The sequence below is a fragment of the Salvelinus fontinalis genome, chromosome 29 (genome assembly GCF_029448725.1).
Source record: "Salvelinus fontinalis isolate EN_2023a chromosome 29, ASM2944872v1, whole genome shotgun sequence".
In the NCBI taxonomy this organism is placed as follows: domain Eukaryota; kingdom Metazoa; phylum Chordata; class Actinopteri; order Salmoniformes; family Salmonidae; genus Salvelinus; species Salvelinus fontinalis.
In genome coordinates, this window is record NC_074693.1 from 35,534,313 (window position 1) to 35,559,385 (window position 25,073).

The 25,073-nt window shown below is 45.2% G+C and overlaps 1 protein-coding gene across 2 annotated transcripts in view; it reads right to left on the minus strand.

The window, feature by feature from the left end:
* Positions 1-3,694: 3,694 nt before the first annotated feature.
* LOC129827924 (protocadherin Fat 4-like) overlaps positions 3,695-25,073 on the minus strand; it is a 93,814-nt gene continuing 72,435 nt past the window's right edge. Inside the window, exons 7-17 of one of the 2 annotated variants that reach the window (XM_055889213.1) lie at positions 23,611-23,791; positions 22,373-22,623; positions 17,799-22,145; positions 16,530-16,634; positions 15,957-16,264; positions 13,603-13,688; positions 12,841-13,020; positions 12,334-12,458; positions 11,995-12,212; positions 10,413-10,674; positions 3,695-9,219 (exon numbers count right to left, since the gene is read on the minus strand). In XM_055889213.1, coding sequence (XP_055745188.1) covers positions 7,316-9,219; positions 10,413-10,674; positions 11,995-12,212; positions 12,334-12,458; positions 12,841-13,020; positions 13,603-13,688; positions 15,957-16,264; positions 16,530-16,634; positions 17,799-22,145; positions 22,373-22,623; positions 23,611-23,791 — 7,967 coding nt within the window. In that variant the 3' untranslated portion in view covers positions 3,695-7,315. The remainder of the gene's footprint in view (positions 9,220-10,412; positions 10,675-11,994; positions 12,213-12,333; positions 12,459-12,840; positions 13,021-13,602; positions 13,689-15,956; positions 16,265-16,529; positions 16,635-17,798; positions 22,146-22,372; positions 22,624-23,610; positions 23,792-25,073) is intronic. The other variant, XM_055889214.1, reaches the window with a different exon arrangement.

The following is a 25,073-nucleotide window of genomic DNA, read 5'->3' on the forward strand; positions in this document are numbered from 1 at the left end:
AAACTAATCTACCCGTTTCCCTGAAAAACAAGACCCCTAATCACGTTTTTATGGTATCGTAGTTTACATCAAATGCTCGGGGCATGGCTTATACAGTCTCTTTCTTCTCCCCCTACATTCTAATGAGACCACAAATGGTCCAGTCCAGATTTGAGCCGAGGAAACAAGGTGCATTATGTAGGTGGGAGGTAACCAAACCATTGACACACAATTAGCATGAAGCCCAGACCTTGGAAATAGCATTGAGGCTGCCGAGAGCTCGCTTGACAGAATGAAAAGATTAAGACATGAGGAAAGATATAAAGGGGCATGGGAAAGTCCATAGGGGATACGGAGCGACTGAAGTATGCCCAATGAGTGAAGGCCGACAATTAGGCAATGAATGTTATTGTGAAAATGTATGTGCCTGAAACAGCTGTTAAGTGTCTGTGCACTCCTCCATACCAAAGAGAGGCATTTATTTGGACATGGCTTTTGTTTACCCCCCTCTATATATACATGCAAGCCTGTCAAAGAAGGACTGATGAAGTAGGAGAAAACTACAGAAGTACAACATTTCCTCAGGTACAGAATTAGGTCAACTTGGAATGCAACCCAGTGCAGTCAAATTCAAATGCAGCAAACAAATTATCCATGGTTTATATTTTACATTATGATCCTCATCCAGAGTACAATACTACAAGTCTATAAAATACAAGTGCACAGGAAGTACTGAAAAGGTCCTCTGGAATAGTTGCTGCCCAGCAGGTCATTGTGTGTAAAATCCCCCTACAGAATGATTTCATAAACACAACAGCCATGCTGAAATATGTGGTAACTACATTGAAGGCAGCTGTTTCTACGTTTCTTACTGTAGTTGAGAGAACGAATCAGCAACACGTAATTCAGAGCTGTCGGGTCTGGGCTTCACAATCACCGAAAAAGGGGAATATTGTAAAGATTTGCAATACGCTGACACTGTGTGCACCTCAACTTAAAACTGGTGTCTTCTTTCCCCAGTGTTAGTGTGGAAATAGTTATGGGGAAATGACTAACTGTGAGTGTGATAACTGACAAGTCTTTTTCAATTCGCACAATGATTAATGAAATAAACCAATTCCCATAGTGCATTCAGAGTAATTGCTTGACTTACTTAGGGAACTCTGTGAAGCAATTTTTATGGAGTAGTTTCTATAGTTCTGTGTTCTTTGCCAACTTAGGCAGGTCCTGGCACCAGTCACAGCATTGATTTGGTCTCAGTTGTCTTTCTTTGCTCTATAGAGATTCCATGAAAAGGGATTTAGGATACACTCCATAAATGGAGGAATGACTATCAGTATACATTCAATGTTATATGATGAGGTGGTGGCCAGCAGAGTGAGTAAACATTTAGATAGGCGACCCACCCACAGATGCATACTTGGCAGTGTAAGTACTTGGCCCATGCAGATGTTTGTGTGTGTAGTGCTATGTGCTGTGGCTTTGGCCTGACTGGGGATTGCTTGTTGACCATTGCTTGTAGACACTCACTTTTTCTATGTTTGTGTCTTGAAGCTGAGACCATGGATGATTTGAAGGAGACCTCTGTCTGATGGATAGCCGACTCTGAGTAAAACCTCTGAACTCAAACATTAAGGTTGGAGGCACTGTAGACGTCCGCTGTAGTTACCGTAGTCAAATTTGCCTTTATCTCACCCCAAATCAATGTCAACCAGACTATCTTTCCAAATCTAAGACAAGTGTGTTATTTTTTCCCAGGGGACAGGACACTAGTTCAACCGTTAGCCAAGCACAGAGAGCTAGGCGGCAATTAAGTCAGCATCCCCCTGAATTAGAAAACAAAACAAAATGAAACAAAATGCTGAGCCAGCAGTTTAACATCGTAACTCATACCAGATGGGGCGTGTTGTTCTTTTAGCGTCTGCAGATGAAACAGAGCGTGTGGTGGCACTGCAACGGGACACTTGATACCAGTTGATGTTTGCTGCTTAGCACTTATCAGACGCTTCTGGTAACGTTTTCAAGAGGGTGGCATATAGGCAGTGGCGTGTCCAGAACATTTTGAATGGGGTGACCAAGGTGGGTCACACAACCAGTTTAGTGGGGCCATAACATTTTGAACCTTAATCGATGCAAGATGGATTTTTTTCAATACAATTATTATAGTTTGACGCTTTAAATGCTTCGGTTTGGTACATTTCCCTATTGAGGTAAATCATAAGTCAGCTTGAAAAGTCTTGTTAAAGTGTTTGCGTTCAAGGTCAGGATTTTTTTACGATGGCGTTATCATACAGGAGTAAATTTACTTTGTGAAAGTGCCATCCAGAGTGTGAATTCTACCGTGACATTCGAGGGGACTTTTTTTAATGGGACCTCCTATGTGTGCCTGTGCACCACCTTTCTTTCATGGGACTTATAGTAAAGATGTTATTTAACTGTAAAAATGCATTACCTTTTAATGTGTCATGAACACAACCAGTCATGATGTTTTCCTCTGATTGTCAAACTAATCACTTCAAAATGTAGGCTACCGTCGCACCTTCATCTACCTCAAAATAAGTCCAGCATCCCAACAGCGCAGCGTGCCACCGCCATTTGAATGGAAAGGGACATCAGTTACGAACACCATCAGTGTCATGACGTTCAGCCTACAAAGTGGCATGTCTCCATGGATGCCAAGGGAAGCTAGGCTTCCAGCGAAATGTTTACAAAAAAAGAACCAAACGTAAAAAATGATTTCCCAGGCGTGTGCATCCGTGTTTCATAATGTTTCTTCAATTCGCGAGGCAAACAGTGCCGCTCTGTCTTGGTATCTGTAGCCCATGTATCTGGTGCTGTCTGGCCAAAAATAATATGGCATGTCATACTCTTTTTTTTTTACGTCTTGGTCAAAATTATCAATATATCCATAGACAATCTATCAGATCTCAGAATTCTGGTGGGGGGCACTTGGGTGGCCAATCAGAATTCAGGGGTGGACGTAGCTCTGCCCTCTGGACACGCCACTGCATACTGTATAAGCCTACACAATCCTTCCCTTTGGACTAGAGAATGTGCCAGAAAGTCATAGAAACAATATATTATATTCCAAAGATGCAGACATACAAAAGTATGTAAACCATTTTCCTCTTTCCCGCAGTTTATTTCATTGATGCTTTCATGTCAGTTGAAAGGCATCGGCTTGGCTGCGTTAAGCACAGCATTGAGGAACACGTTTGAAGGCAACGACACAGCTTTGATGCAGATGTGAACTTGAACACTCCTTATTATGTAGATCTCTTTTGCTGTTATTTCACGTGCAAGTATTTCACCAATGAGCCAGCGGTTGTCCTCCATGTATCCATCAAGGCCTTAAGATTCTGTAAGCATAAATGAACACCTGCCTCAAAAAGCTAGTCATTAATGAAGAGTTTAATTGCAAAAAGCTATGTATCCATTTTCAGAAATGTTGGTAAATGAGCTTTTATTGTTTAAATAACCTTCTCACGTTCTAATCATGGCATGGCGTTGTTCAATGACAGACGTGTGTTTGTTTGAAACCTATCACTAGATCATTCAATTTGAGAGAGATAAATAATCAATGTTTTGTTGCAAAACGCTATATATACACGCCTCACTCTCAGAGAAAAATGTAGCACTGATAGGTTTGACATAGTCAGACAAATAGTAACATTTTTAACAAAGAACTGTACAAATGATACATTTGTGACGTCAATATTTTAACAAAATAATTTATTTAAATGAATCAATACAGTAATATGAGTTATGTATGTAAAGTATACAGGAAACAGACATTCTATTCCAGCTAAACAATGTATACAGCATATAGCGTTTTGCAACAAAATCCATTTTAATACACATTTAAAATCTATGAATTAAAAATCTGAGAACAGAAATATATTTCACAAACAAAACAGGTACCCATAAGCAATCATTTCTGATAATAAAAAAACGAATGTGAAAAGTGAATGGATATAGCGTTTTGGAACTAAACTCTTCGTATGATGTTCCAGTCAGTAGATTATCCTCTTGCGCATTAACTACATGCAAGTTAGGCAGGCCACTTCCCAGAATACATTTTAGGATCAGCCAACAACTCTGAGTCTTGTTAGTGAATAAGGCTTATGTTCCTCTGACAATGCTTTTAATTAAAAGCCACATCATTTAAGCCTAAGGAAAGCTGTTATAGTTTCATCATGCCTCATGACGCTGGAGTCTTAGGAATAATCAATCTTTATAAACAAGCTCTGGGAGGATTTTGAACGAACTGGATGATGTAAGAAAGTCAATAATATTGCCACACCACATCCTCTTATAAACATTGAGGACAAGTCAAAGTAAACAGAGTAGATCAAAACCATTTTAATGGCAGTTTCATTCGATGACACTTGTGGATTTTAAAATAGTGAAGCATTTTAATGGCAGTTTTATTCGATGACACTTGTGGACTTTAAAATGGTTTCGCTCACCACTAAGCTGCATGGGAAATTGCCTCTAGCTCCTTTCGCGCCTTCAGTCAAGACAAAAAGGTTTTGGCACGGGGAGACACAGAACATTAAGAACGCCTTGTTGGCATCTCCGTCATTATCACTCGCTTAGAAAACAATTTCTTCCAATTTTAACTTGACACGTTGATAACTTCATGTGGCGAGTGTTGATAACTTAGCCACCCTGCACTGCTAAACTAACAAATGTAATCATGTGAAGTTGTGCTTGACTAGAGGCTCTATTAAATCTGTATCTCTGAAGCGTTACGGATTGCGCGTTAGAAATGTAAAGGTCATTTCAGATTGAGCCGACATATATAGCGCTTACTGTGAACGCGGTCTCCGCTAACGCGGGAACATTGCCTATTCAAACCTTAGAGGAAATTCAGCCATAAAGCCCAATTGAAATGTAAAGCCAATGTTCCCGCGGAGACGGCATTCACAGTAAATGCTGCAGTTGTCATCTCAATCGGAAATGGCCTTCACATTTCTATCACGAAATCTGTAACACGTCAGCGTTAAGGGTTGGATAGACCCCTAATTTTCAATCACGCTGTAACGCTGAACTTCTGCAATACGGATTGAATAAAGCCCTACGAGTGTTTGTCCATTTGACTCCATTGAATAACATTAACTGTGTTTACCCAGTGTTCTATGTTATGTTCCTCAGAAATATACAGTATACACTGTAGCAATTCCATTTCATAACCAGCTAATGGCAATTATTACGATAAGACGATTCAACAACACAATTTTGGCAACTTTTCAACTACAACAAATCCTTCTACGACAAGTTTACAGTGTCTACCCATTTCTCTAGTTTTATTTTGTAGGACAATACTCCCTTTATGCAGCCCTGTTTCCCTCTCACCTATAGGGGTTTGTCTCCCTTTCTAATTCACATATAGTTGGAGTGCATTGCTATGCAATCATTGACTCGACTATTCATTTTGATACCCTGCCATGCCAATCTCACAAACAGTAAAGAGAGAGAGATGCTGTGAGGTTCATTTTAATTCATCTTCTCTTGTATTTACTCAAGGTTCTTTTTCACTTACTGTCATTATCATTATGAGTGTTATTATTATTTCAGCATCAGCATGGTACAGCATTCCCAAGCAGGCTTCGTCAACATTGGTCTCGGCCGGACAGAACCTCTCCAGGAGCCCACAGTAATCCACCAGATTTGGGTTGTCACTCCTCGCTTGGTTCATGGCCTCTCTCTCTTTCTCGATGACAGAGAAGATAAGCATGTTGTATACCGGATCACCAGGCTACGAAAAAATTGTTCTGCTGAATAAGCCAGATGTAAATAATTGTTGAAAGCAATACAGGGCCCTGCGTCGCAAAGTCCGCTGGATGTTGTGCTTGGCTGCCAGCACCGTGGCTCAGTTTCATTTAGGTACTCAATGGCCTTTTGAAATGTTTTGTTCAATTCAGCCCAAGCTTTATTTAAACTCGGCCCACAACAGGCTTAGAGTCCTTAGGGTATAAAATACCTTACCACCCACATTATTGAGCTACTATACAAGCTCAAAAGGTTCCTATTTTAAGTTTGCCTTATTTTCAGACAGCCCCCATAGGATTGCAGTGAGATTGCTTACCGCACGGTGTGCTCACTTTGTATTGAAAGAGACCTTTAAATAAATACTTTTTATTCTGTTATTGGCTTTTTACATTTACAAAGCATGTTATAGTTTTATCAAAAGTGGAAAATATTGATGTTACATACGTAACAAATGTAAAAAATAAGTCTTCGATCTTACTTTCCCTGAAAGTAAGAACATACGCTTGGGCATGTGAAAATATCCATAAAACACTGCTTAAGTCATTTAAGTTAATAAAACAGTACAAAAAGTAGAAACCATACATTTAAAAAGAAGGGACACAAACACTGACAACTATAACTTCCATGATTTCCCATGACTAAAAAAAAAATGTACACAAGTTCATAGTCTTAGTAGGGAGGGGTTCACGGCAAGACGGGATGGATCAGCTAGCCTTGCCCAAACCTTTTGGCTGGTCGAATAACACTCCAGCTCGGAGGATTGTGACCCAGACTATTCACCTCAGAACCTTCCCTTCCCACCCCCCGCCAACAGAACCAACATTCTCCATCCTCAAATGTCGGTAAGGCAGGGACTTGATTAATCCTAGCTCTTGGAGTGCTTAGCCAGTCATCTGTGAGCACATACAGCCAGAGAAAGTGGTTACCGTGCTCGTGTCATAACATTGGCAGGCCTCGGTTACCGTGCGAACAAAGTGGTGTGCTCATTTTCGCACCGAGGGCTGTATCTTGACGCTTACAGGTGCAGTGGGATCAAAACACACATGCTTCCTTTTAAAAATGAGAATCCGGACAAAAAAAAGACAGGCTGGGGTTTCTAGTGCTATGGCCTTTGGAATTTCTCCTGCAAAGTGTTTCAACGTTATCGCTCCTCTTATCTCTCACAAGTGAATGTAACAGAAGTTTTGCAAAGGAGTGGCATTATTGGTAATACAGACCAGCTACATTTTGATTAAGATAAAATGGAGCTTTGCAGTTCCTAAATTGAATTCAGACACAGGCTCTTTGTTCCAACCATTTGGTGTTAATGTATTTCGCATAATGACGCCTTAAAGAGATGAATGATTGTACAGTTACAGTATGAGGTCTGGAAAGGACTGGTAAACTCTTCCAAGAGGGTTTAACTCCGTCCGAAGTAATATTACAGGTGTCCCTTTCTGCCTTACTGCACAAAGACATGAATGGAGACTGCTAGTCCAATGTTCTCTGCTTCTTATATACATTGTCTTAAGTTTGTCTTTCAGAGAACATACCATATTGTACGGGATTGTAATAAATAGTCTCATACATATTGCTCAGCCTCCCCTTCATTCAGAATGGTCACTGACCCGTCCCCACTGTTCATCTCAATGTCCATCTCTTTTGCAGCTGCGTTCTCCGGCAGCAGGGCCAGGTCCTTGAACACATCCACGTAATGGCCGAAGCCGGGGCCCCAGTTCAACAGGTTGTCCCAGTTGAAGCCCCCGGCTTGCTGGCCCAGTTTGTGGGGCAAAGTGTAATGGTCCGTCATCGGCGCCTGTGCAGCGGGCCCGCCCTCGGCCCACCGGCTAGAGTAACGCCTTTGCTTGAGCCGCCCGCCGTAGTCCTCGTCGTCGGCGTCCGACTCGTTGACCTGCGACAGCTTGGGAACCCTGGAGCTGTAGGCCACGGGCTTCTCCCGGTCGTACTCCATCTCTGAGCAGGTGAAGGAGTCGTGCGAGTCACTCTCAGATGATGACTCCGGGGGGGCGGGGATGCCGTCGGCCGGGTTGCGGACCCGCGACATGGGCCTCCGACAGTCCTCCTCGGATGAGGAGCGGCCGTGGTCGGCGCTGCAGATGCTGGGGTTGCGGGGCCGCGGTGTGTTGAGCCGCTCCACCTCCTCGATGGACAGCCCCACAGGGGGTCCCGTCTCCAGAGGGATCTGCTCAATGGGCTGCTTGAGCCGGCTGCTCGGCCGGGAGCCGTGGCCCGCCATGGTCTGGGGGCTCTTGCTGCGGCGGCCCAGCCGGGTGGCGTAGTTGAACATGGCGCCTGGCTGGCCCATCTCGTTGTGGTGCAGGTCCAGGGGGCTTCCATCCCGGCGGGCCAGGTTCAGCTCCCTAGTGGGGGTGTTGCGGTAGAAGGACGAGGGCTTGGTGAAGGGGGCCGGGCTGTGCCTGGAGAGGGGGTTGGGTGTGGGGCAGGCTGAGTGGCTGAGAGGGGTGGACCTCAGGGCCTGGCTGTACTGGGGCTGGTAGGTGTAGCTGGTGGCCCCCAAGGGTAGGGGAGACTGTCTGGCGAAGCCCAGAGGGCTGTGTCTCTGGATGGAGAACTTGGGCGTGTGGCTGCGGAACTGCTTGTAATGCTGGATGATGTCGGCGTCGGACGGGGCGATGCTGCTGGCGTTGTCTATGTCATAGTGCTCAATATCTGCCTCAGGCATCTGGCAGGGGGCACACGGGGCGCTGGGGATGGTCTCGTTGTTGTGGGGGATGTCTGTCTCGTCGTAGATCAGGTAGGGGTTCTCCCTCTCGATGATGTCTGGCTTGGGGTTCCCCTCAGGCTGTTTCCTCACCGTCATGTCGTCGCCGTACGGCGGGATGTTATCTGGATCGTCAAACGCCACGTTCTCGCTCCCTTTCTTCTTCTTCTTCTTCTTCTTCTTCTTCTCCTTGGGCTGCTTCTCCTCCTTTGGCACGTTGGTCTTGTTGCGGCCCTTGCAGTGGTTGCAGAGGATCAGACTGAGCACCACCAGGGCCAGGGCTGTGGCACAGCTGCCCACAATGGCCGGTACCGCCCAGATGGGCAAGGTCAGCTCCTTGGCCGTGGGGCTCGGGCTGCAGATGAAGCCGCCGTTGTTGGCTGTCTTGCAGAGTGTGCCCTGAGGGCATTGAACCCCCAGGCACGCCACCAGGGTCTCGCAGGTCTTGCCAGTGTAGAATTCAGAGCAGACGCAGGTGTAACTAGAGTGGGGGCCAGGGACACAGCTCCCTCGGTTCTGGCAGGGGTTCGAGGCGCATTCGCCGGGCGGGAGGCACTGGTAGGTGTACCACTGGTTGACGCACATCAGGCCGTCCCAACATGGGCTGCTCTCACACAGGTTGGGCCCTCTGCAGCCGATCTTGACGGCTGGGCTGGTCTTGGAGATGGTGACAGTGCTGTGATCTCCGCTGAAGGGAAGATTTTCCCCATTGTACTTCACATAGGCCAGGCAGCCGTCAAAGCCTGTGGGAAGAATAGGGAGAGGAAGAGGTGTTCAAATAACAGGAAGCACTCCTGGACGGCTATTAAGACAACACAGTGATAATTTCCGAATTAAATTTGAGCGCTTTTCAGAATGTGCCAAGTGGCTGGGATCGCCAACTTGTAAATAACAGGAACTGAAAGCTATAATCAGAACTAGAGGAATTTTGTTTAGACGGCAAATTGGTTAAGCATCGGCCAAAATCTCAATGAAATGTCCTCATGGAAAACACCTCGACAAATCACATTCTCAAACGCGTAAATAAATTGTTGGCAACTCAGAGAAGCCAATGTAATTATTTTCAAAAACTTTGGAGGTGGATGCCAGACAATCTTCAGACCTCGTATCGCTTCAAGACATCCATCTGGAAGAAATGTTTTGGTGACTAATTCAAACCTTCGCTTTCATTTTGCTTCACAAAGTTCCCTCACAGATGTAAACACATGTTTATTGAATTTATACCATTTTGTTCTATTCATTAGATCCTTACTAGTTGAATGCACACCAGACCACAAATGCTTCTACATGCATATTAAGCAAGGGTCAGTTCCTATTTGGTGTAGGTGTGGCCCCAAGAAACCGGGACCAGATAACCTTCGTGCTAGGCAAGACAGCCTGCCATAGGCATGCACGTTTATTTTGAAGTATATCCATACCTTATTGTGTGAAAGAGGCCAACAAATCGTTAAAATTGCTTTTTTTTACCATGTTAGTCCATAGTATTAAGTCATTTTCTTTCCATTAAAAGTCTGAAATGTACAGTGGTGTATCCCTTCCCTCTGGAAGCCCTCTCGTTCACCCTATCCAAACTATTTTCAAGTCCGAAAACATTTGATATGTGACATCTGATATGAAGACATCTGATCTGATTTAGATCTAATCCAAGACAAGATTCCATGGCAATAAGATGAAAACATGAAAGCATCAAAGGCAGGGCTCCCCACCTAATCAAACTACCTTCATATTAGCTATGGTCTAGAAATGATTTGTAAAATAGAGCAACATTAACTCTTCTACAATTTGTCCAGTGTCAAATAAAAACACAATTTACACTAGCTCTAGAGAGCAGGACTGCAACATCACCTAATATGGTCTGACTCAACAGAAGACCTTATATTAATTGCTAAAGGTATCTACCATTCAATAACAGCAACTTCACACCCAACCACCTCACCTGATGCAATTTTCTGCTGCGTGGGCCCGGAGGGGACTCCACCGAGGGACATGGTCAGGACGTTGAGACCCCCGAAGTCCTGTGTGGGGTGCTGGATGAGCTTGAGGAGTGCCCCGTCCACGTGGAGGGAGGTGGCAGAGCCGTTCTTGAAGACCTGCAGGACGTGCCACTGGCCGTCTGATAGGACCATCTCTCCCAGGGTCCTCTCCACCTTACCCCCCACACCCGCATCAGATATGTAGTGGACATTGCCGTTCTTCAGCTGGGAGGGAAGAGACAGAGTTAGATGGATGGACAGATAGGCAGACGTGGACAGACGGATGGACACAGACAGACAGGAATGCAGGCTGGCAGACAGACTGACACTGTACTGTACATGTTTGTTGAGAAGGAAAGAGTGGAGAAATGTGATAAGCATGATGATATGATTATATGCTCTGATCATTCTCAACTCAGAGATGTTGTTGATTTTTTGTTTCAGTTGGAGAGCTGTTCTTGTTTTGTAATACTAATAATCTATTTATTTAAAGTACCGTTATTAGACCAGTTAAGTTGATTGAAAACACATTTTCCCTTTACAACGACGACTGTTGCAGTGCAGAGGTAAAGGTTGCATATGCCAAATACCAGTAAAACAGCTATTATTATGATCATGTTAGGTATGCAGGACCTTTCATAGTATTACCTTCAATATGCATAAACTATATCCATGCGCAAAAGAGTTAATCATATGGAAGTAATTAATCAAAATGACAGTGTGCTAGGCATTGTATATGGTAATCTCATATATTTCAGCCTAAAGTGGAAAAGTAATCTCTTCTGCCTCCCCTTCAAAGAAACAAAACATCAGCAATGGTATGTAGCTTCAGGAAGAATTGATTTTAAAGGCCCACGACGAAATCTGGAAATGGGAGAAGAAAAAAAAAATCACACGAGCCAAAAACACAGGAAACGAGATCTGGAGAACCAATTGAAGTTATCTCTTTTACATCACGTTATTTATACCCTATGCATATATATGTTTTTGGGGGGTGTGGTGGTCAAGCAGTACATTCAATATTGTTCTTTGGGCCGTACAGTAGTAATGGTAGGGGGAATTCTGGGGGCACTGCACCGGAAAACACAACCAGAGAGACCCGGTGTGTCCTAGAGGAAAGGAAGCGGACTGGGGGAAAATGGAAAAGGATGAATGAGAGCTTGGGCCCTCGGACAGCTGCCCCGGATCAGTCCAAGCCTTGAACTCTATATCAGCAGAATGAAGGAGCGTATATGTAAGGGTAATGAGAGGAGGTGATAAAGGCACAGATCCCCTTATAGCTTTGACTCAGGGGGTGGGGGTTAAAAGGGAGGATTGTGCATATGTGCAACATGTTTAAGTGGGGACCGAGTGGCAGATGGAGAAACAGACACAAACGAACGTGTGTGCGGGACAAATCTAAGTATAGAAACCTCAGAATGGTTTGGGAACAGCAAACAGACAAAACACATTAACACTAGAAGCGAATCTCTGCATGCATACAGTATTTGTACTATGTGTGGCTTGTTACCCGATAGGGTTTCGCTCTGTGGAGACTTCCTTTACCTTGATGGTGGTGTAGTTGCTGCTCTCCTGGACGTGGAGCAGGGTGCCACTCTTGCTGCGGGTTCGGAACTTAACCTTGAGGCTGCTGGGCCCAGAGAGGTCAGAGGTCAAGCCCATGAGGCTCTGGCGCAGCAGGATGTCCCGTTTGGGGCTCTGGCGCATGGCGTAGTCAAGGCGTCCAGTCCCGTCCAGTGAGAGAGCCGTGTCGGCCGTGATGTCTATGAAAGAATGAAAAGCACAATTCTGGGTAAGTCAAAGGAAATGATACCATCTGCCTTCTGAGTGATGGTCAAATTCAGAAGAAGTGTATGACAAAATTCCCCTCCAAATGATTCTTACATTTCTCGCAGTACTTGCCGGTGAAGCCCTCCATGCATTTGCACTGCTGCCAGGACCAGTAGTCAATACAGGTGCCCCCGTGTCTGCAGGGGTTGGCTGTGCAGGCTCCCTCCAGTCTGGGACATCTACAGACAAATAGACAGTCAGACAGGCACACACAAGTCAGCCCCCCTGGTGGACAGCCGGCCCTCAATAGGAAACGGCAGATGAGATTCCCGCAATACAAAAAACATAAAAGATCCATGGAATTAGCATATTAAAAGATCTGTCCTCGCCACTATTCACAACCAACTAAAAGAATTTCCATTCTACGATTACTATTCCAAACAACTGTACATCTGCTATTTATATCAAAGATGTCTCTTCAGCTGTTCCTGAGGGTTGAGAGCTTCAGAGAATGACCAGATATCCTGCTGGGAGAGTTTGGGGTTTTAGGGGGATTGAGAGGGATGGAGGGGGTGTAGGGAAAGACAGAAAATAAGAAGAGAAAGAGGGAGGGAACCAGACCTGTCAAGGATGTCATGAGATACCAGGGCCTGACTGGGCTCCAGTGGGCGGCCGTTGACGGCAAACTCCATGATGCAGCCCACAAAGTCGTGGGTGGCAACCTGGCCGCGGCGGTGAAGGACGGGCTCTATTGACCTGACGCCTCCCACCGAAAGCCTGTTGGGCCCAACGTCCAGGATCCTGCGAGGAGAAGGAGAAGCCGCTGGAGGTCAGCACCTCTCACAATGACATGGCCCCACGGGGCCTCGGACCCGCCGCAAAATAAACTGGACCCTCCCGGACCATTCCTCATCTGCCAGATCGCTCGCTCAGAGCCTCGCACACAGTCCCCCCCCCCCCCCCCCCCCCCCCATGGGTCCAGACGGCTTTTCACTCTGGGCCTCTCACAATGCTAAACGATACATGTGATGTCCATGTATGTGTTTACAAACACTAGGATTTACACTAGGCTAGGTGAATATGCAAGTATTCATTGAGAACAGTCAAGGTGATGGATGTGCCCACAGATTGTTCCATTCTTTGCAGAGATATGAGATATTGCTGCATTGTTTAGATAGTGACCAATGATGATATTTGTATACATTGAAGGTGGTAAGCCACTCTGAAAGTAAACAGCTTCAAATGGAATTCGTTTTTTTCTCGCTCATTACTATAGATACAGCATACTATGGAAAGAAATACTTCCCCCTATACCCAAATTCTCTTCTGTGTGTACTCTGCCAGGGTGGACTGTGTGCTAATCACTACTTTATGTGTTCTTACCAGTCAGTATGCACAGCCACGTTGCTCACAGCACAGTAGCCTGGCTCCTGATCATCTCCACACAGGTCGACTGTCAGGGACGCAGCCTGCATGACGAGGGGAGCAGAGACACACACGTTACTCTCCTTGGACTGTACAGTACATATAGTAGCACACAACAAATCACCACACACGTTGTGCCTCCCTGATAGTTGTACCAGCTCAGACCGTCATATCTTAGTCAGATGAGTACACCAGTTTACAGATAACAGTAAATTCAACGACATGACTGATTTTGTACATCACAATCAATGTTGTTTGATAGCATATACTGTATTTGAAACCATCATTATGAAGATGGGAGATACAGTAGGCCTAAATATTAATCTGAGATTCTCTAAGATATGACTTTCACCCTTAGCCAACGGTAATAATTGTTCTACTTTCCCTTTCCCTATGTGGTCTCTGAAGCTTGACTGATGTGAAAAAAAGAGGTGGCAAGAGAAATGGAAAGTGCGTGAACGTGTTGAAAAACCATGACAGCATGCTCCACCTACACCAGGATCTTGGGTAAACATGGAGCGGCCTGCTTGGAGCGTGAGCACAAATCATCCAAGAGATGGCGGAGAGCGTGACCCCTCCCCTTCTCGGCCTTCTGAGGTAATTGCTAACACAGAAATGTTTTACGAAGCAAAAAAAAGCAACAAGGGAAACAAGAGTCATTTGTCTCTGGGCTTTGTCGCTATTGTTGAAGGGCTAGGCCTACACGTCAGAGCCAGATGGGCATTTTATTAATGCCTTTCTCTCAGATCAAAGTCCCTGCAGCCAAACCGCAGCGTACACACACTGTCAAGTGTCTCACACGACTGGCGAAGGGTTTTTCTCAAGGAAACACCCTTTGAAAAAAAAAAACAGGAGCTTTGTTTCTGTTTGGTTAACTTGGAACAAGGTAAACGAAACAGGGTAAATGAAATCAGTGATGTCACTGGACAGCATCATTTTCTCATGACCAACCTTCTAGATGACAAATCCAGAAAGATGGCTGCTGTTGAACACTACAGAAACATGCTATTGTCCACAGGAACACACTATTGTTGGATTATTTGTGTGCGACGGTCAAGTTCAACACTTGCTGAGGATGAAAACAACAGAATGGAGATGCTAAAGGGTGTAAACCAGTTGTAAATTATTTATGTGAGGCCTGAAACCACTCTCATTCATGACAAGACAAACAGAAATAAGGCAAACATAGCCTTGAGAAGAATGAGACCACAACTGTTGCAGTTAAATTGAGACAGGACTGTATTACTACATTAGTGTTCTTAACTTAGTGGTCAAATTATACTCATTACCATTGCTGTAATAATAAAGCTATAATAACAGAGTATAAACGATTGAAAAAAATGCTTGTTGGGGTGCCGGTTTCAGTAAGGTGATCTAAAATATGCTTCTCATATAAACAACAGTGTCCTTGACTCTCGGTGCGTCATACATTACTATGAATGGTGTCTGGTTTTCATCTGCTCAGTATCCAAAAAGGTGGAGGAGCTGAAAAAAAGGCCTTCACGGGACAACCTCAATGACCCACATCACCTTCTCCAAACACACTGATCAGGTTCGCTTTACACCGCCTCAGGGACTTGGCACTTCAGGCACGACACACGCCGGCTCTGTTTCCATTCTTCTAGCTCGGCTAAGAGCCTCAACATGGTAATTCCTCTACCTACACATAATATTTGCAGTGCAGTAAGGGCAGCATCGCATTTCTCAATGCATGTTGTGTACCTTTCCATTCTGTCACTCTGCACATCTCAAAGCTGACAATTTAACGATTTTACCAGTTTCCTATGAAATCCCAGTGCAGGGTGAGAAATGACAGATCTGATGTCCAGCAGGAGACTTACATTATAAAACTTTGGACAGGCTGCTGACTTTTTTCTCCCCGCCATTAAAAAACTGGCAGAGAAATTACTAGAGTCAAATACAAGGAATTTCAGTGTCTGACGCTACTTTGGAGGTCATATTGTAAATCACAACAAGCAATCAAATATAATTACAAACTCTGAAAACCCTATACAGAACTACCACTGTGTGGGAAGTTTAATTATCATCTTATGGTGCAAAAAAAGACGATGAGGCCAAATGTGGACGCTGCTCTCGACTATAAAAACCCAGGAGGTCATAACTGCTATTGAATCATAAACTAATCTTCTATGTACATCTGGTGCCTTTAGGATTTTCCCTCTACATTTTTGCAATTAAGGTCCCATCAAACCATTAAAACGTACAATAAAATATATTTTCCAACCGTTTATGGAGGAAAACAAATAAAGACAGCTTGGTAAAGCCATATATAACACAGAAATGCCTCTCACCATTCCAGCTCTCCTTGCAATAACTGTGTGGAACTGTCCATCTGCAACCTTTATCATGGTCATTAGTTTATAGGTCCCGCTACCCAAGTTAAACGAGAAGCGCATCTGTCCCTCAAAGATCTCCAGAGCCAAGAATTCCGCCTTGTCTCCCGTCTGGTTGTCATGGTTGTACATGAGGAGAGCGTTGCTCTTCAGTGTGGCAAACTTGATGTAGATGTAGTTATTGTTGGGATCCAGGCTAGGGAACTCCATGTAGGACAGCTCCTCAAAGCCGTAGCTGTTGAGTTCACAGTGTTTTCCAAAGACCCCTGAGGACGAAAGGAATGAATACAAATCAAACAGGGAAGTCATGAATAATTCACCATACTGCATCTACTAAATCAGCACATAGCTGGGAATCTGTTGCCATCTGCCATCATAGGCTAACCCTAATCATGCTAAGACGAGAGAAACAGTTAAACAACATGTGAATAAATGTGACATGGAGATATACAATGAATGACAATGGGGATAGCAACAGGCATTTTTGCCAATCCAGATAGTTTTAGCGGTTGCCCCTAGGTTAATACTCACCAAATGGACAATGACAGTAATATCCATCCACTCTGTTCTGGCAGGAGCCGCCATTAAAACATGGGTTACACTCACAGTGATTGATGATGGAATCACACGTTTCGCCTGGGTTCACAAAACAACACAAATTCAAATAAACGAGGTGGGGATGACAAAGGAAAATGTGAGGGGAAACTTAAAATCACAGGGGGTCTATGCTATTGTAAACTTAGGAGAATCTATTTGAAACTTTACATGAGTGAAAAAGTAATCAATTGGGAGATTATATATAGATTTCACAACTCTAGCCTCTTTATTGGATCTCTGAGGCCAAGAGACATGATGAAAATATGATGACTTAAGGAGAAAAAGTATTCAGAGACACAGACAGAACAAGGTATGCAGGGGGCGAGACTGACCATGACCTGCAGCGTCATGTATTTTTAGGTACTGACTCCTGCAACATGAGACAAACAGCTTAAAGGAGATCAATTCTTTCACCACAACCAGGCAGGGAAAACAGGAAGTGTGGAGTTCAATGGGAGGGCATGCAAACTACTGTAAGTCAATATGTGCAATTCTTCAAGAGGGCCATTTGTCTTGATGAAACGCAAAGGTTTGTGGTCATTTGTTAAGGTCATAGTAAAAAAAGGCAAAACATCTGCTGTTGATCATTGGACATGTCTTTCAGCAACTACAGCCAGCAGCTGACCAAACAGACATGATTCAAACTACTGTTCTCGTTTTGCTTCTCCATGTGCACTCCCTTCACTAAGAGTAATATTACTTTATTTATCATATCATCAACTTAGCATTACATTCAAGCAGGGGAGGGAGTGATTTACACAGTGGCTAGTACTATTTAGTTCACTTTTCTAAATTAGGGAGAGCAGTCTTCAATGCAGAGTAAACCTCTAAATGCTTGACCAACCGAAAGATAGGCAGAACCCTAAACATCTCAAATATGCAGTACTGAAAGACATGCAGAGGAATATGAGACTAAGGCCCTTACTGGGTTCAATTTCGCATCATCCTTTTTATTAAAGTAAACATGACAAGATGATATGCATCAAAGCTGATACCCCCCAACTAGTAATCGTAAAACCCAAAAATGTTTGGCAGTCAGGCCTGTATGCTAGGGTTACAACACCTCTTGCAATCGTTTGGAGGCAAATATTTTACTTGGACAAGCAGGATTCATGTGCAGTGTGTGTATACTTGAGCCTAGCTGAACATCTGTGGTTGTGTTGCTCATAAAATCCAAATGACTCCTAAGGCGTTGTACGGTACCTGCAAAGCCGGATTTGCAGAGGCAGTTGAAGCCACCGGGGTAGTTCTGGCAGAGCGCCCCGTTCTTGCAGGGGTTGGAGAGGCATTCGTTTACGTCCCTCTCGCAGGCCATGCCCGTGAATCCCTCGGGGCAGGTGCAGGAGAATCCCCCCACCAGGTTGTGGCAGGTCCCACTGTTGTGGCACGGGGACGGCAGGCACTCGTCTATATCCGTCTCGCACAGCGCCCCCGCATACCCTGGTCTACAACTGCAAGCGTATGGCTGGAGGGGGTGGTTTGTGACAAGGATCACCGGGACACTCTCCTCTGTCTTCATATCTGGCCCAACGCTAAGGCGCTTCTTGCAGCTGCCCCCGTTCTGACATGGGTTACGTGTGCAGGGGTCATGATCCACTGAGTCTACCTGTACCCCGCTCTGCCTGTGCAGAACTTCTTTGATGCTCTGAAAGAAGGTGGCCACTCCACTGGGGTTGACATACTGTCCATGGCTGCGCTTTATGGCGGCCATCAGGAAAGTCTGGTTGTTGAGTTCAAACGCACCATACAGCTGTACTCCAGTGCCTAGCCCTGCCAGCTGCGAGTTTGCGATGCGGACAAAGCTGAGGTAGTGATTGGTGAGGAAGGTGGTGACCCCCTGGGTATGGAGGCGAATCAGGATACTGTTGTCCACAGTGGCGTTGGTGAACCCCATGAAGAAGACGCGGACGTTACTGCTGACAGAGCCATGGACACCATCACTACTCCGGACAGCTAATTCGAATGTTCCGTCTGTTGAGCGGGCCTTGGAGTTGAGGTCACAGGTGCCCATTGGGATGGTGAACAGACTGGATGAAGGAGGGGTCAAGGAGCAGTGGAAGCTGTCCTGGATGTCTGGGTCTTGGGGCTTCACAACCCCAAGGGACCCTCCGGGGAACATGTTTCCGAAATAGTGGACATAGATCTCCACTGAGCGCGGCTCTGACGGGTTATCATTCTGATCATTGACTTTTACGTGGACCGTTCCGGTGGAGGACATCTGCGGGACGCCGGAGTCCTTGATCACCACCGAGAGGTAAAAGTCACTGAGCTGCTCCCTGTCGATCTCTCGACTGGTGGTCAGCACTCCAGCGGGGCTGAGGCTGAAGTAGTTGCCGGCTGAGCCAGCGCTGAGCAGACTGTATGAGAACGGACCTTGATTCGGTGAAAGGTCTGGGTCGGTTGAGGTAAGAGTTGCAACGTCTGTCCCAGCTTGCTGGTTCTCCATGACCTCTGCATTCACCGTCATCAGAGTAGGACCGTTATCATTAATGTCTTCCAGATTCACGATCAGGGTTGCACTTCCAGTTGCCGAGGGTGAGCCAGAGTCCACAGCTAGCAGAGTCAGGCTGAACAGAGGAGTGGTTTCTCTGTCCAGCTCAGCTGCAACAGACACTTGTCCAGTCTGGGGGTTGATGTTGAAGACATTTTTCTTAAAATCTGAGGCTATGGAGTAAGAGAATCTGCTCCAGCTTGGGACAGAGTCAGAGTCTTGGGCACTAACGAAGGTGACCAAGCCACCAGGGGAGAGACCCTCACTGATCTGAACATCATACAGTTCCTGGCTGAAAACAGGAGGATCATTGGCATCCAGGATCGTGATGTTCACAAAGACCTCGTCGATATCCGCCCCACGGATGCTTCCCGCGTTCTTCGCCAGGACTTTGAGGGAGATCTTCTCCTCTTTCTCACGATCAAGGGGACCTGTGACGTAGATCTGGCCTGTTTTCCTGTTGATGCTGAAGCCCTTTCTTCTGCTCTTCCCAAAAATGAGGTAGTAAACCACTCCGTCATGTCCTTGGTCGCGGTCACTGGCGAACACCTCTCCCACCACTGTGCCTCTTGGAGCTGCTTCAGAGACTTCAAAGTAATACTGCTTGGAGACAAAGCGGGGGACGTATTCATTGGCCCCCTTGAGCTGAATGTTGACGTTGGCGAAGCTGCAGCGCTCCTCGTCTGGGACATTGAAGGCCTTCACTGTTAAGTGGTAGACCTGCTTGGCCTCATAATCCAGGAAACCCTGGGTGGTGATTACACCTGTGTTTGGATCAATTACAAAAAGGTCACTGTCTGAAGACTGGATCACATAAGCCATGACGGCATTGGGCCCAGAATCTCTGTCTGTGGCATTCATTTTCACCACTGTGGTGCCACTGGGAACGTTCTCCTGTACCACAGGGAAATACTCATCAGGTTCAAATATAGGTGGGTTATCGTTCACATCGGTCACATGGATTGTAACCATGACGTAGCTGGTCTTTGCGATCCATCCCCCGTCGGTGGCTGTCACTCTGAGCTCATATCTTTGCCTTTCCTCAAAGTCCAGATGATTTGCCAGAGACAGGATTCCTGTTTTACTGTTCACGGCAAATAGGCCCTTGTCATTGCCCGAAGTGATGTTGTATGCGATGAGCCCGTTCATCTCTTTGTCCTTGTCCCTGGCAGAGAGAGTCCTGATGGCTGTCCCCACAGCAAGGCTCTCCGGTATGGTAGCTGTGACTTGGCTTTGGGAGAACTCTGGTGTGTGGTGATTCTCCTCAGTGACTGACACTTTTACAGTGGTTCTAGCAGTCAGAGGGGGGTTCCCTTTGTCTCTGGCTGTAATATCCACGAGGAACACCTTGTTCATATCTGAGGTGAGTGAGGCGGCGACAGTGACCCATCCACTCTGCTTATCCAGTTTGAACTTGCTAGAGCCGTTCCCTCCTGATATTATGTACTCCACCTCAGAGTTGAGGCCAAAATCTTTCTTGTCAAGAGCTATGACCATGATAAGTTTGGTGCCAACTTTGACGCTTTTAGTAACAGGTGTAAAGTAGCTAGAGGATTCAAACTTGGGTGGATTGTCATTACTATCTACTATGTTTACAATGACTGTAGTTTCACTCATCAATGGCTTTGGCGCACGGTCTGAAGCAGTAACGATGAAACTATGGCGATTTATGTTTATGTTGCTGCCAGTTGAGTTTTTATATTTTAAATGCTGCTTGATAAAGATTTCTCCAGAGCTTGAATTGATTCTGAAGTATTCTGACTGGGACCTGATGAAATAGAATATTTTGCCATTGAAGCCCTCGTCAGGGTCTGCTGCAGACACCTGAGTAACAAGTGACCCCACATCTGTAAGTTCAGGGTAGTCCAAATAGTAAGATGGCCGACTGAATCGGGGGGCATTATCATTGACATCTGTTACAAATATTGTGACATCCGTGCTAACTGTCCAGCCAGAATCATGGGCAGAGACTTTGGCAATGTAATGGTCAGTGTCTTCTCTATTGAGAGGTCTACTGATTGTTATGTCTCCTGTACTTGGATTGATAGTGAACGGTAGACTTGTGTCTGTGATTGAATACTTGCTTATGGCATTAGCACCTGCGTCCTCGTCTGTGGTTGTAACCCTGGTGACAGTGTATCCCACTGGGGCGTTTTCGGCCACTGTGGCACTAAAGATCTTAGAGAACCTGGGAGCGTTATCATTCACATCTAGCGCGTTGATCAGGACTTTAACAGACGTGCTTTTGGGAGGGTTGCCACGGTCGGTGGCCTTCACTTTAAGGGCATATTGAGCTACTTTTTCCCTGTCAAGAGGCCTGGTCGTTCGGATTTCCCCAGTGGCCCGGTTGACGCTGAAGCTGTTCTCCTTGTTGCCGTCGATAATGGCGTATTCCAGCTGGCCGTTGAGGCCACTGTCCTGATCCACGGCAGACACCATGAGCACCCGCTGAGGGGACAGGTTCTCCAGTATCTCTGCATGGAATGGTTCCCTGTCAAATACGGCGTGGTTGTCGTTTACATCCAGCACGGTGATCTCCACTTTCTCATAGGAGGAATAGGGGGGGAATCCTTGGTCCCTGGCCTCAATCCAGAGCACATATTTCTGAATGTGTTCAAAGTCCAGTGAATGTTTGATTGACAGCTCTCCAGTCAACTGGTCGATGTGAAAGGCATTATCCAGGTTTCCACTGGCGATGTAGTATGATAGGGTCCCGCCACGTGTTGAGGACCCGGTCACTGTGGTAATGATCGTGTTTGTGGGTTGGCTCTCTGGAAATGTGAAAGTAGAATCCTTCAGCTTGATGACAGGGAAGTCTCCCCCAGTTACAAACCGGACGGTCACGGTGGTCGAGTCTGTTTTTGGATTGGTTCCGCCGTCTTTCACTCGGACAGTGAGGGTAACCTCCGAGCTGCCTGTCAACCTCTCATTGGCTGTGATGGCTCCTCTTAAGGGATCAATCTTGAACTTGTCAGAGTTGCGGCCGGTTAGAGAGTAGTGGAGCTGAGCATTGGGTCCCGCGTCCTCATCCGTCACTGTCACAGCGAATACCAAGTTGCCTGAAAAATACAAAATGAGACCAAATGCTTCAGAATAACTTTTACAGCAGATATATACTTAATCATCAATATTTTCCGCAAAAGTAATAATTTCACAGGAGGTAAAATAAATACTGTATATACTTTAGTTATATAATCACATATTATACAAGCATAATATCATCAGACATATACTGTAAGTACATGAATATTTGAAATGAATATTCATTAATAAAATCTGAACCCACCTGCTGAGATGAATGCAGGGATATGTGTGACGTAGGGGTGGTGGTGGAAGTGGGGAGGGCTGTCGTTGATGTCTGCCACCACCACCGACACAGTGGCGGAGCTGGACATGCCCAGGGGCTGCCCTCCGTCTGTGGCCACAACTAGGAGCTGGTAGTTGGCTCTGGCCTCCCGGTCCAGTAGGGAGCTGGTGATGATCTGGCCTGTGGCTGGGTTGATGGAGAACTGACCGTTGCCTCCAGTCAAACTGTAACTGTAGGGATACATAGAACAGGACACGTTTTAGGAACACACATTATTATAGGATTTGTACAGCATGGTTTTAGATGAGATGTTTAATTTATTTTCAATGATACATATATGTATATACGTTATACACTACTTCGAGACAATATTTGAACATTAGTTTTAGTCAATACAATCTTAATACTGTTACTATACTGTTGCCAGGAACAGCAGGTACCTACATACATTACATTAGATATTGTGATAATATGCAGCACATACTGGTAAGCTTTCTACTGCCTATACACGCCCAGATTAAAATATCTTGATCAGCATTGCCAAAATAATCCTATGGAGGGCACTGTTTTAAGCTTTAAAGAGGCAGAGAGTAATTTCATAGAAAAACACATAAAATAACTTAATACATTTTCTGTGGTTTTTGTTTGATGAAAGCACCATCTATAATTTATTGGCAAAGCATTACCCAATTCTTAAGGTATTCTTCTTAATATTGTATCTCATTCCATTTTCTCCTGTGTTTTTTTGCTTCTCACACAGGCTTTAATTCAAAAAGCTCACAAGGGCACATATTTTGAAAACGCTTCCTATAAAACGGGGACAAATGATGGAATAAAGTGTGAACACAGATGGAACACAGACTTATTGGGACCACAGACAACCAAGCTGTCTACAACCAGAAGTGGTTCAAACAGTCCAGAAGCAGAAGTAAAAAAGCCCAAGTTAATGGGCTGTGAGAATGGAAACTAAAAACTGATGGCCACTGGTTATGCTCTCCATTAAAGCCTAGAACCCATGGAACCCCTGATACAAATTCTGTCATAGCCAATTAACATCCTCATTATGATGTTTTGGGAAAGTGGGGCAAACTGACGTACCCCCCTGCGCCTCCCCATTGGGGGTACCAGGGCGAGGGGGGGATCCGAGTCAAATGTTCGGCTTTGGGTAGAGGAGCCACCCTATGACCCTAGGGATGGAATGGGGTGGGGGGCAGTACCTTATGACACCGTTGAGGCCAACGTCTGCGTCTGAGCTGTTGACCAGGAGCACGTCGGTGCCGGTGGGTGCGTCCTCGGGGATGGTGGTGTGGAAGGTGGCCGAGGTGAAGACAGGGACGTTGTCGTTGACGTCATCTACCAGGACAGTGACCGTACCCGTTCCACTCAGGGGAGGAGAGCCTGGTCATAAAAGGAGAGAAAAAAAGAACGAGGGAATGAGAGCATATCAAAGGACCAAGAGCTTTATTTGAAAGACCTAAGGGATATGTGCAGACCAACAAAGTTCCATATGAGATGACTTATTGTGCAGGCTTATCATTTACATGCTGAAGCAATTTATGTCCTTACAGGGACTCAAGCACAAGATCCCTGCATTTAATCCAGCAAACGTCTTCGGTCACCACAAGTCCGACTTCCTGAGCCATACTGCCACATCAACACAAAACACGTCAAAAGAGTTCAATAACTCTGAAACAGAATCTTTAGAAGGTTTCCTTCCTGGGGTCTTGCATATCATCGATTCAATCTGGTTGCTGAGGTACTGGTATCTATTTTGAGGCAAGCAGCACTCGGTGAGTTACTCTGTGGAATTCGAGAACAGAAAATGCTATTTTCAGCAGAAATCTAACCGTTCTTTCCCCAAGCGAGTGACGAAATAAGGCTCTCTGGGCCCCGAGGGATGGATTTAAATCAATAGCAGATGAAAACGAACTCCAATGCAGAAATTCTAAAAGATTCAAACATCTGCTGGCTTGAAGTGCCACTTCACAAACCCTTCTTAAGATGGCACGTTAATTTAAAGTGTTACCAATGAAGTTGCGGCTCACATGCACATGTATATTCAGCTGTTAATAGCATCAAATACTTGAACCTTGCATACTGTGCGGAGGCACAGATTAATAAGAAAATAAGAAAACACATTTGGAAAGTGACCATGAATAATCTCTCTTGGTCTGGAACCTGTGCATAGTCAAAACATCAAGAGACTCCAGAATCTCATGCAGAGGGACAAGATGGAGTCTATCCCTTAAGGCTCTCCTGATTTGTAAAGATCAGGATAATTCAAAACATGTGCTCATAAACTCTTTGCCGCATAACTAACACTTATCTGCTCATTTGGATGGCAAAGGGATTATGGTCGGGTGAAGAGCCTTATATTTAGCTAATGAGCGATGAGGTGATATCTGCTGTCATAGAACCTCTTGTGAGAAACAATCCTTTCCAAATAATTCCAAAGACAGAACTTGCATTTAATTCCTGCAAATTTAACCAAGTCCTTAATGCATCCAGCTGCAATGATTAGCACAGCAGTTAGCACAAACACACTTAAAATAGTTAAAACGCCCCAAACAAAAAAATGCATTCCAGCACAAACTAAATGATACGTACACAGGGAAAAAGTAAACAGGTTTTATCCCAAAATACCGGGCTCAGAAACCACAAGCTCTAATCTTCATGCTGG